Source organism: Loxodonta africana, chromosome 2 (assembly GCF_030014295.1).
Source record: "Loxodonta africana isolate mLoxAfr1 chromosome 2, mLoxAfr1.hap2, whole genome shotgun sequence".
NCBI classification, from domain to species: domain Eukaryota; kingdom Metazoa; phylum Chordata; class Mammalia; order Proboscidea; family Elephantidae; genus Loxodonta; species Loxodonta africana.
This window is the reverse complement of record NC_087343.1, coordinates 102,515,012-102,528,220: the sequence shown is the minus strand read 5'-3', so window position 1 is coordinate 102,528,220 and position 13,209 is coordinate 102,515,012. Positions and strand designations below refer to the sequence as shown.

Sequence of the window (13,209 nt, the reverse complement as noted above, 5' to 3'; positions counted from 1 at the left end):
CAATTTCTGCTATTATTTTTTTTCTTTGAACCACTAGATATTTAGAAAGGTGCTGTTGAATTTCCAAATATTGGGAGGATTTTCCAGATCTTTTTGTTATCGATCTGTAGTTATATTATTTTGTGATCGTAGAACATATTCTGCGTTATTTCCATCCTTATCCTTTTAAATTTGTTGAGACATAGTTTTGTGGCCTAGAATATGACCAATTTGGTGAATGTTCCATATGTACTTGAAGAGAATTTGTATTCTGCTTTTGTCGGGCATTATTTCATGATGTCTGCAAGGTCGAGTTGGTTGGTGTTCTGGTTAGTGCAGTTCTTGTATATTCTTACTGATTGTCTACTTGCTCTATCAATTACAGAGAAAGAATTGAATTCTCCAACTGTAATTGTGGCTTTGCAATTTTTCCCCATTTGGGTCTATCATTTTTACTTTGCGTATTTTGAAGCTGTCACTAAGCACATATATTTAGAGTTGGTATGTCTTCGTGATGAATCGACCCCTTTATCTTAGGTAAGATCTCTCTTCATTCCTGGTAAAATTCATTGTTTTGAATTTTACCTGATATTAATAAAGCCCCTCCAGGTTTGCTTTGATTAGTGTTACCATGGTCTGTATTTTTTTCCACCCTTTAACCTAGTATGTCTTTATATTTGAAGAAGGTTTCTTCAAGATAGCATAGATTTGAGTCTTATTTTTTTTTTTTTTATAATTCAATTTGACATTATCTTCTCAGAGGACATTGTCACCCTTTGAAATTCATTGTTTTAATTTGAAAAATTTGTGTTGACTGATATTCAGATTCATTGATTCATTCTTCTGCTGTATACAGTTTGCTGGTAAGCCAGTTGATGGAATTCATCTCTGATAGCATGCTTTTCATTTCTAGACTATCCATTTTATTATTTTTATAGTTTCAATTTCTCTGCTGAAATCTCCCCATCTATTTATGGGCCTTGTCCACATTTTCTACTATATCCTACCACATATTAATCATAGTTATTTTAAAGTCACTTTTGAATAGTTTCAATTTCTGGAACATCTCTCAGTCTGGTTCTATTTAGTGCTTTTATCTCTTGACAGTGTTTTTTGGTTTGTTTGTTTTATTTTCCCCCGTGCTTTTTGCCCTGTAAGTTTTGATTGAATGGTAGACATTATGTGTAAAAGAAGACTAGTGACTGATGTAAACAGTATTTATTCCTGGAAATGGGTGTGCTTCTTTATCTATTAGGCAGCTGTTGTTAGGTGCCATGGAGTTGGTTCTGACTCATAGCAACCCCGTATACGACAGAACAAAACATCGCCCGGTCCTGTGCCATCCTCACAATTGTTATGTTTGAGCCCATTGTTGCAGCCACTGTGTCAAATCATTTCATCGAGAGCCTTCCTCTTTTTCGCAGACTCTCTACTTTATTAAGCATGATATCCTTCTCCAGGGTCTGGTACCTCCTAATAACATGTCCAAAGTACATGAGACAAAAGTCACCATCCTTGCTTCTAAGGAGTATTTTGGCAATACTTCTTCCAAGACATATTTGTTCATTCTTCTGGCAGTCCGTGATAAATTCAGTATTCTTCGCCAACATCAATTCAGGGGAATCAGTTCTTCTTTGGTCTTCTTTATTCATTGCCCAGCTTTTGCATACATGTGAGGAGACTGAAAATACTATGGCTTTGGTCAGGTGCACCTTAGCCCTCAAGGTGGCATCTTTACTTCTTAACACTTTGAAGAGGTCTTTTGCAGCAGATTTGCCCAATGCAAACCAAAGTCGTTTGACTTCTTGACTGCTGCTTCCATGGGCGTTGATTGTGGATCCAAGTAAAATGAAATACTTGACAACGTCAGTCTTTTCTCTGTTTATCATGATGCTGCTTATTTGTTCAGATTTGAGAACTTTTGTTTTCTGTTGAGGTGTAATCCATACTGAATGCTGTAGTCTTTGACCTTCATCTGTAAGTGCCTGAAGTCCTCTTCACTTTCAGCAAGCAAGGTTGTGTTATCTGCATATCACAGGTTGTTAATGAGTGTTCCTCCAACCCTCATGTCCTGTTCTTCATGTAGTCCAGCTTCTCAGAGTATTTGCTCAGTGCACAGATTGGTAGTATGGTCAAAGGATACAACCCTAATGCACACCTTTCCTGATTTTAAACCACGCAGCGTCCTATTGTTCTGTTTGAACGACTGCCTCTTAGTCTATGTACAGGTTACTCATGAGTACAATTAAGTGTCCTGGAATTCCCATTCTTTGCAATGTTTTCCGTAATTTTCATGATCCACATAGTCAAATGCCTTTGCATAGTCAGTAAAACACAGGTAAACATCTTTGTGGTATTCTCTGCTTTCAGGCAAGATCCATCCGACATCAGCAATGATATCCCTCATTCCATGTCCTTGTCTGAATCCAGCTTGAACTTCTGGCAGTTCCCTGTCGACATACTGCATCAACCATTTTTAAATTATCTTTGGCAAAATTTTACTTGTGTGTTATATTAATGATATTGTAAAATAGTTTCCGCACTTGGTTGGATCACCTTTCTTTGGAATGGGCACAAATATGGGTCTCTTTTAGTCAGTTGGCCAGGTAGCTGTCTTCCAGATTTTTTGGCGGAGACGAGTGAGCGCTTCCAGTGTCACATCCATTTGTTGAAACATGTCCATTGTTATCCTGCTTACTATACATGTGGACCTTGCCAGATGTAATACACAGGAATCAAATCAACTAAATCTGTGGAAAGAAATGATGGAGATGCTCAATATCATCAGTCAGAACAAGGCCAGGGGCCACATGTGTAACAGACCATCAATGCAAAGCTCATATGCAGGTTCAAGATGAAGCTAAAGAAAATTACAACAAGTCCATGAGAGCCAAAGTATGACCATGAGTATATTCATCCTGAATTTAGAGATCATCTCAAAAATAGATTTGATACACTGAACACCAATGACCAGAAACCAGATGAGTTGTGGGATGACATCAAAGACATACACACAGAAAACAAAAGGTCATTAAAAAAGAAAATTTAAAATAAAACAAAAAAAGACCAAAATGGATGTCAGAAGAGACTCTGAAACTTGCTTTTGAGCACAGAGTAGCTAAAGTGAAAGGAAGAAATGATGAAGTAAAAGAGCTGAACAGAAGATTTCAAAGGGTGGCTCCAGAAGACAAAATAAAATAATGAAATATGCAATGACCTGGAGGTAGGCCATTAGGGAGGGAAATTTAGTCGATTTAGTCAGTAGTTGCACTAAGTTTGGGCTTTGTTATTTCTATACCAAAACCAAACCCATTGCTGTGGAGTCAGTTCTGACTCACAGTGACTCTATAGGACAAAGTAGAGCTGCCCCATATGGTTTCCAAGGAGTAGCTGGTAGATTTGAACTGCCTACCTTTTGTTAGCAGCTGAGCTCTCAACCACTTCACCAACAGGGCTCTGCTGGTGCTATATTGTTGTTAGGTGCTGTTGAGTGGATTCTGACTCATAGCAACCTGATAGGACAGAGTAGAACTGCCCCATAGGGTGTCCAAGTTACCTCAGTTATACTACAATGCTGCCATCTTGCTTTAGTGTGAGGCCTGTAGTGCTGAAGGATGTGCCCCGTGTTCCTGCTGCACCTTAACTTTCAGTAGGCCTTGCACAACTAGCCAGAAGGGATCTCTCTCCATGCTTCTGCCTCTCCCTCTGCAGTAGGGTGCTGTTGCTCTTGGTGGGAGTAGGGTGGTTTTCTTGATCCTCTTTCTCCATCCTCAGTGTTATGCAGGCCATGAGTGTCTGAGCCTCAGGGGTGGAACTTTCACTACATTCCTGTTCTATTCCCCCATAGCAGCTGTACTCTGCCTTATAATTTTCTGCAAATTGTGGCAGGAGACGATTGTTTTGTATCAACATAGTATCCTAGGCATTACTGGGTTTCTGCCTCTTTCCCAGCAGCAGATTAGCATTTAATATACATACTTGTACCCAATTAAATATGGAGACACAAACACACACATGTGTATGACCAGTGTAGCAGGGAATAGTCCTGGTACAGGCTTAGATCTTCTTCTCTGTGTTCTTCATTGGGCTTCTTCTACCTAGTTCATGTTGAGACTTCTCTCTCTTGCTTTATGGCCTTTATTGCCAAATTCTTGGTTTGACTCAGTGGTTTATAGTGTTTTAATAGCCGGTAAGGTTACACCTCAGTATTCTTTCGTATAATTTTATTAGCTATTTTCAGACATCCATTTTCCCATGAAAACTTTAAAATAATTTTGTCAAATTGAAAAAAGACCTTTGGGATTAAAATTATAATCATATGAAATTTATACATTAATTTTTGAGAAGTGACATTTTTATATTAGATCCTTGCATCTAAGAACATACTGTCTACTTTCCATGTTCATATCTTGTTTTATATACTTCATAGAATTTTAGTTTTTTTATATCTAATTTAATTCATTAAAATTTATTTTATAGAATGTCATAATGCATATGGAATATTTTTCCTAATTTCCATTTTGACCTAGTGCTTTTTCTTATGTATAACTACTAATTTTTGTATACACAACCACTTAACCGAATGTTATCAATTCTAATCATTTTCATTGGGATCCATTGGGTTTATTGAAATACAAAAGCCCCAAACTGTAGAAAAAAAAAATACAAAATCCTTCTTTCCCCCAAAAGGCCAATAAAAGTATATTGATAAGGCTCCCAGGTGATGTGGATGCTTCTAGCCCAAGTACCAAAACACAAGTTTCCATACCAGTGGCTGCTAAACTTTGCTACACGTTAGAATCGTGGTAAGCTTTTTAAAATTCCTGATGCTTGAGGGTAGGAGCCTGGCATTAATAGTTTTTAAACATTCCCAGGTGATTCCAATTTTTGCAAAGTTTTGGAGCTCTTATTCTAAATCAGGGGTTGTAAACTATGACTCACATGGGTCACATCCAGCCCACTTTTTTTTTTTCCCCAGCTTCTCATTAAAAATTTTTATTGTGCTCTAAGTGAAAGTTTACAAATCAAGTCAGTCTCTCATACAAAACCTTATATACACCTTGCTATATACTTCTAGTTGCTCTCCCCCTAATGATAGCACATTCCTTCTCTCCACCCTGTGTTTCTGTGTCCATTCAGCCAGCTTCTGTCTCCCTCAGCCTTCACATCTCCCCTGCAGACAGGAGCTGCCCGAATAGTCTCATTGTCTCCTTGATCCAAGAAGCCCACTCTTTATCAGTATTGTTTTCTGTGTTGTATGTAGTACAGTCCAATCCCTGTCTGAAGATTTGGCTTCTAGAATGGGTCCTGTCTTGGGGACCATGATCTCCGGGATCCCTCTGGTTTCAGTCAGACCATTAAGTCTGGTCTTTTTACTAGAATTTGGGGTCTGCATACCACTGCTCTCCTGCTCCTTCAGGGATTCTCTGTAGTACTCCCTGTCATGGCAGTCATTGGTTGTAGCTGGACACCATCTAGTTCTTCTGGTCTCAGGCTAATGTAGTCTTTGATTTACATGGCCCATTCTGACTTTTGTAGCCCACTATCTTTTTGTAAGTTTTATAGGAACATAAAACCAAAAACCAAACCCGGTGCCGTTGAGTTGATTCCGACTCATAGTGACCCTATAGGACAGAGTAGAACTGCCCCATAGAGTTTCCAAGGAGCGCCTGGCGGATTCGAACTGCTGACCCTCTAGTTAGTAGCCGTAGCACTTAACCACTACGCCACCAGGGTTTCCATGGAAACATAGCCATGCTTATTTGCTTGTGTATTACCTGTTGCTGCTTTCATGATACAGTGGCAGAGTTGACTAGTTGCAAATGAAACCATGTGGCCTACAAGTCCAAATATTTAACATCTGGTCTTCTATGGAAAAAGTTTAATGACTCCTGTTCTTGATCATATAAGAAGATTAAACAGTGTTCTTTGTCAGCTTTCTTCTGCAGGCTTTTTCTAGAATTCACTGTTTCTAGTGGGCTCTATTTGAGGTTACTCCCCCTCATACTCTGCCATGGCTTAACATGCTGGTTTTCTAAAGCAATGTGATATCTGAGAAACTACAATTCCGGCAAGTCAGTTAAACAGGTATTTCCTATGCTTCTCCTATGTATCAGGCACTTGGGATACTTTAGTGGACAAAAAAGATAAAAAGCCATGCAACTTTCGAGCTTTCATTTCAGTGAGGGTATGGAAGTGGGACACAGTATAAACCAATTAAATATGCAAAGCATACACTAAGTTGAATACTAATGATTTCTATGAAGAAAAATAAAGCAGGGAAGCTCTTGTGAGGTGACATTTCAGAGCAACGACCTGAAGGAGGTAAGAAAGTGAGCCATGTATAAATCTTAGAGAAGGACCCCATTTTAGGCAGACAGAATTAACAAAGGCCTGGAGGTGATGTGTTTTTGGTCTGCCTGGAAACAACGGGGAGGCCAGTGTGGCTGAGCAGAGTGAACAATGGGGGACTGTGGAAAGACAGGAGGTCTGAGAGATACCCTGCAGTCAGATCACCCAGGCCCCTATAGGCTGTTGTAATGACTTTGGCTTTCAAGAGTGACATGGGAAACCAGTGGAGGGTTTTGAGTGTCTGGTGATGTGCTCTGAATATTCTAACAGAACGACTCCCGCTGCTGGGGCCAAGGACAGAATCAAGATCGCTTAGAAGGTTACTGCAGAATTCTAAGCAACAGATTATGGTAGATTGGAAGGGTGGTCACAGTAGAAGTGATAAAAAGTGAAGCCCCCAAATTTTCCTCCATCTGGTTTATAAACAGTGTCAGTTCCTCTCAGATTCTGGCATTGGGCAATCTGTCTTGGTTTTGGAAGTTTTTATTTGTTTTCATGATTGTTAGATAAAATTGTTAGATACTATTTTGAGTTAGGTGTTGTCCTGAAAGCTGAATTTTACCTGATTATTATTCTATAATGTATGAACACATTGTGAATGCTTGGTAAATACTGTCAATGAATGCATAATAAAGGGTTTGAGTGGAATGAGGTAGATTATATTTTATCTTCACATGCCTATACTTTTGGAACGATTATTGCTTTATTTTATTCTGAAAGTTAGCATACAGACTCACACATTAGTTAATTTTATGTTCTTTAGTTTTAATCAGGAGATGGGACATGGATTTATATATTTTAATTTTAACTTTAATTTTGAGATCTGAGATATTTCTCTTAAGGTTTTTACTTCACAATATATTCATGCACAGAAATTTCTCAGAAATTCATACATAAATATAAAGATAAGTTCATTCAAGCTTACTGAAGAGCAGTAAACCAAATAAAGGCACCAAATTGGCACATGAAGAAAATTTTAAAGACAGTTTGAAAAAAGTAAGCTAGATAATTATTTGCAGGTGAGGTTTTTACCTGGAAAATGTAAGGTATCAACTGAAAAATTATTATGAATAAGTCACTAAAGTGTTTTCGTACAAAATAAATATACAGAAACAGAATTTGCACATATAAACAACCAGAAGACATATGGGAAGACAGATCCACTTAACAACAGATGAAAAAACAAATAGGAATAAATTAACTTCTAGCTACACATTAGGATCATCAACTGGAGGGCTCAACAGACAAAATAACAGTAATATCAAAACAGTGTCCAGGCCCCAGGCCCCAGCCCCAGAAGTTCTAATTCAGTTGGCTTGGGGTAGGGTCTTGCTGTTGTTGTTGGGTGCACTGAGTCCATTCCAACTCATGTCAACTCCATGCCACTGAGTAGAGCTGCCCCATAGGGTTTTCTTTATGGAAGCAAATCACCTGGTCTTTCTCCTGCAGGGCCACTAGGTGGGTTTCAACTGTCAACCTTTTGGTTAGCAGCTGAGTGCTGAACTGTTGTACCACTAGGACATGGGGCCTAGGTGGTATTTTTTAAAGGACCCTACTTGTCAAAAATCTGTATGAAGAAAACTTAATATACTATTGGGGACGATATAAAAGAAACTTAAAGGGAAAGACATATTTTTACTTAGAGTGACTGAATATAATAAAAAATTCCACTCTCACTACACTAGGCTATACGTTTAATACAAAAAAAACAAAACAAAAAAAATACTTTCATAAAAACACTGACAGGATTATTCATTTTTGGAACTAGACAAACTGATTCTAAATTTGCGTGGAAAAGATAAGGAAGCAACAATAGCCAGGATACTTCTGAAAAAGAAAACTGATGAGAAGGGACTAGTCCTACCAGATATTGACACATATTAAAAGTTATAATAAGTAAAACAGACTGGTCCAGTGAAAAAATGTTCAGAAAGGGCCCAAATGTAAATAGAATTCTGGTATATGATAAAATGATATTTCAAATCAATGGGGGAAAAGATAATTTACTCAATAAAAGGTGTTATATAATAAAGTGATATTTCAAACCAATGGGAAAAAAGAGTTTACTCGATAAAAGGTGAACTGTGTAGCCATCTTTAAAAACAAACAAAATTGATCTCTAATACTTGATACATCCCAGATGGATCAAAGATTTAAGGGTAAAAAATAAAACTGTAAAAGAAGCTGACAAGTAGTGAAGACCGTTAGCTTAAACATGACACAAATAGCAAAGCCATAAAAGCCAAAAAAGATTCATAAACTTGACTACATGAATATACAAATTTCTGCATGTCAGAAACCACAAGAACGGAGTCAAAAGACAAATGATAAAAATGATGAACTGGAAAGGAAAATATTTGCAGCTTCTCTTGTTGTTGTTAGGTGCCTTTGAATCAGTTCCAACTCATAGCAACCCTACGTACAACTGAACTAAACACAGCCCAGTTCTGTGCCATCCTCACAATTGTTGATATGTTTGAGCCTATTGTTGTAGCCACTGTGTCAGTCCATCTCGTTGAGTGTCTTCCTCTTTTTTCACTGACCCTCTACTTTATCAAGCATGATGTTCTTCTCCAGGGACTGGTCCCTCCTGATAACATGTCCAAAGTATGTTAGACAAAATGTCACCATCCTCGGTGTACTTGCTTCTAAGAGAGACTTTATTCTTCTGGCAGTCCATGGTATGTTTAATATTCTTTGACAACACCGTAATTCAAATGCAGCAGTTCTTCTTTGGTCTTCCTTATTCACGGTCCAGCTTTCCCATGCGAGGCACTTGAAAACACCATGGCTTGGGTCAGGTGCACCTTAGTTCTCAAGATGACATATATGCTTCTCTCACAAAGAGCTAATATCTAAAGTGTTCTTGTAATAAAAAAAGACCAACAATTTAACAGAAAAATAGGTAAAGAAACAGGAAAGGTCATGGTAAAGGAATTTCTGGTGGCTATTAAATATATGAAAATATGATTACCTTACTCATAATAAGAAAAATAAAAACTACAGTAAAATAATAATTATCAGGTTGGCAAAGGTAAACTTTTTTGAAAAATTGTTTTAGGTAAAAGTTCACAGTACAAATTAGTTTCTCACTCAAAAATTTATACACAAATTGTTTTGTGACATTGGTTGTAATTCCTGCAATTAGTCGGCACTCTGCCCTCTTTCCCTCTCCACCCTGGGTTCTCAGTGTCCATTCATTCAGTTCTCCTGTTCCTTCCTGCCTTCTTGTTTTTTTGCTTTTGGGCAGGTGTTGCCCATTGGGTCTCCTATCCTTGATTGAACTAAGAAGCACGTCCCTCACGTGTGTTTTTGTTTGTTTTATAGGCCTGTCTAATCTTTGGCTGAATGGTGGACTTGAGGAGTGGCTTCATTTCTGAGTCAGCAAGGTGTCTGGAGGCCATAGTTTTGGGATTCACTCGAGTCTCTGTCAGACCAGTAAGTCTGAATTTTGTTCTACATTTTTCTCCAGCTCTGTCCAGAACCCTCCAAGATAAACATTTTTGGTAATATACTTCATTGGTAAGGATGTGAAGGCATGCACTGCAGGTGGCAGTATAAATTGGTATAACTTCTTTAGAGGTAACTGGGCAATATTTAGCATAATTTTGCTAGATATACTCTTGACCCAGCAATTCCACTTCTAGGTATCTATACTGTTCCAAACCAAACCCACTGCTGTCAAGTCGATTCCGACTCATAGCGACCCTATAGGATAGAGTAGAACTGCCCCACGCAGTTTCCAAGGACCGCCTGGTGGATTCGAACTGCTGACCTCTTGGTTAGCAGCTGTAGTACTTAACCACTACGCCACCAGAGTTTCCATTTATACTGTTAGGTGGGAAAAAATAATACGTATGTTTGCTTAAAATGTGTATATAAGAAGGATACAACAGTTGCCTTTGAGGAGGGGAACTTGGTGGCCAGGGGACTGGGAAATGGGCGCGACTTCAAGCTCAGTGTTAACCTTTTTGTACCTTTTTGAAGCATGTACCTTGTGCATATAATACCTATTTTAAAAAATAATAATAAAGTCAGTCACTGCTGGGGTTGTGTACATTGTCTACGTCCCGTCAAATACTCAAAAATAATTATTCTATGGCTCATGTGTAATAATCCATAAGTCTTACGATATTCTATTATTATTCAGAGGAAAACAGCTTTATATGATAGTAGCTGCTCCCAACCTTTTAATATTTTCATGAAGTTGTTAGAAATTTTTAAGAATGAGGTTTTAATAGTAGCCATTTTTGAAAGTATATAATTCTTCAATCACTGGCGTTTTGTTTTAAAATACAATGTTTTGTTTTAAAATATAATAAATTCCTTAAAAGTTACTAAAAATCAGTAATGTTAGAACTATAGTATTTAAAATATATCATTGATTGATTATGATCTTTTAGCATATTGATAAGTAGCTACAGAACATTATTTCCTTATTTTTGTTCAAACTCTTGGATTAGTGGGTTTTTAAGCCACTGATTGATTGCACTTTCGTACTTTGTTGGTTCTTTCAGCCAGTCCTGATGCCACCTAAGGTTTGCTATAACATTTGAATAGTTCTGCCCCAGACTTTGTTTCCAGTTGATAAACTGTTCTTTATTGTATTGGTGGACAGAAGCAGAAACTTTAGGGTAGTTTATAATGGAACGAAGCTTCTGATCCAAAGAATAAGTAATATCTGGAAATTCTGCAGCAATGTTTGTTAGTTCATCTGGATCTGAGGAAAGATCTGAAAAAAAAAAAAATACCTGTCAAAATCGTTACCTGCTAAAAAACATTTTTTGAGAATGTTTCTCTGAGAACATTCTATGACAGATACTGTATTAGAATTTTAGTTTCTCTTATTGTAATAAATGAAGGACAGTATAAATGGTAGAATAATATGCCAAATGTTAACAGCTCTCTAACGTATGCCGCAGCTATCTGCCTTCCTATCATCATCTTGCTCTTCTTTTTTTCTTATCCATTCTTAGATGGCAGGGAAAGTCAAACCTTAACTAACTTAGACCCAATTCTTTCTGTTTTTAATGTCCTGCCTACTTTGACATGCAGAGAAAAAATTTATTAATGCTTATATTGTCCCATTTCAACAGCTCAAAACTTTCTAGATGTAAGAATTCCTGATATTAGCTAAGACATGTTCTTGCAACTTCACTTAGTCTTAATTTTCCTTATATATCAGCATATTGCTCTTGGATTATTTGAAAGTTACATTCATCAGTACTGTCCATTTGAACGAACAGCCATTGGGGGAAAAAAAATTTCTCTCAACCATCACTAGCAAGAAAGTAACAATAAATATTTCAGATACATAACACTCTTTTTACATATGATGTGGGAAGACAGCATGTAACTAGGATGCCAATCTAATTGGAAAAAAGCAAATGAAAGATGACTTAAGAAACGAATAACATATGTAGAGGAAAGCCCTCCCGTGGGCCTATCTGAGTACATTACCCAGGAGGCCTCTGAAGACATACATGGCTTTGCTAGGTGACTTCAGATGGCAGCTCTTTGGGAAAGGAAGTGAATGAATAAACCCTAAAGAATGAAGAAAGGACTAGCTCCCACACTGATCCATTGATAGCTATATCTGCCTTTTGTAGAACATAAGGACTTCCTTTTGAAGCTAAGAATTTCTGCTCTTAGAGCTAAGGGGGTCAGTCAGTGTGGTGCTTAAAGAATTATTTGTGGTTAATTTTGACATTTGTAACTAAGAAGGAAATTAGGAAGAAATGAGTATTAAAAATGGCTTTAGCACATATTTTAAATACAAAATGGGAACAAATGATAAGTAAAACTCTAAATCCAATAATGCTGTTTAAAAATTAATTCATTGAATAGTGAAGCTGGTAGGTATTTTTTATAGTGTGGAAGGGGCATGGGTTTTTGAGTCAGACCTGGGTTGAAATCCCAGTTCTACCACTTACTAAGTATGAGACCTTACACAGGAATCCCAAATCTCTTTGACCCCCTAATAGCCTTCTCTGTAACATGAGGATAATGGTATAATCTTGTAGGGTTGTAGAGAAGGTTAAATAATATATGTAGGAAGTCAGGCTCCATAAAATAGGTGTAAATCCTCTGAAGCAGCTAGAGCCAAGAGACAATGACAGGATCTTGACTACTGATTGGAAAAGATAATCATGAGTATTAAAAGCCATCTTCATCAGAGAAATCAGTGGCTTCCATTACAAGACCCAGATCAGAAGCCTTAACGGCACTTGCTCTGAAATTCTGATGCTGATTTGCAAACAACCTACTCCTCACAATGGCAACCTTGTGTATAGTTGTCTCAGCTTGAGAAGCAGCAGGTATTCATTTATTAATGATTATCGGATCTCTTGAGCAAGGCTGTGTAGGTCAGGTCATTGCATGTAATATTACACTTGAAAAAAATGTATCAAATTTACCAAAGAGTTGAGGCAACACTGAAACACCATCAGAGTAGGCTATGTACTTCCATTGGTTCGTTCGAAGCATGTAGGTGGAAGCATTCACATTACATCCATGGAATTCACTCAGGATCCAGGGTGGATGTAGGTATTCGAATTTGTGTTCGTTCGTAAATGTTTCTGATGATAATGGCAACAAAGAGTATCCACTCAGGTTCTGAGGCAGAGAAATTCCGGCAATATCTATGTAGCAAAAACAGCCAAATTAAAAAACAAAACACTCATTTTTATCAGTTGAGCATTCATAAATGACATCATTTACATTTTTTTCCATGTCATCAAAGGTCACAGAGACTAGAGATTGCATATGGATTTTGCAAACAAACTGGATGGATCGAAATGCTTACTCCACTATCCATGTGACCTTGAACAAGTTATTAACCTCTTGGAACTTCAGTTTCCTCATCTATAAAAGGGAAAT

At 37.5% G+C, this 13,209-nt stretch overlaps 1 protein-coding gene across 2 annotated transcripts in view; it reads right to left on the bottom strand.

Moving 5' to 3' along the window:
• Positions 1-7,007: 7,007 nt before the first annotated feature.
• ARSK (arylsulfatase family member K) overlaps positions 7,008-13,209 on the bottom strand; it is a 52,830-nt gene continuing 46,628 nt past the window's right edge. For both annotated transcript variants that reach the window (XM_003404720.4, XM_064274216.1), the window contains 2 exons: positions 12,747-12,971; positions 7,008-11,062 (listed from right to left, as the gene is read on the bottom strand). In XM_003404720.4, the coding sequence (XP_003404768.1) occupies positions 10,767-11,062; positions 12,747-12,971 (521 nt within the window). In that variant the 3' untranslated portion in view covers positions 7,008-10,766. The remainder of the gene's footprint in view (positions 11,063-12,746; positions 12,972-13,209) is intronic.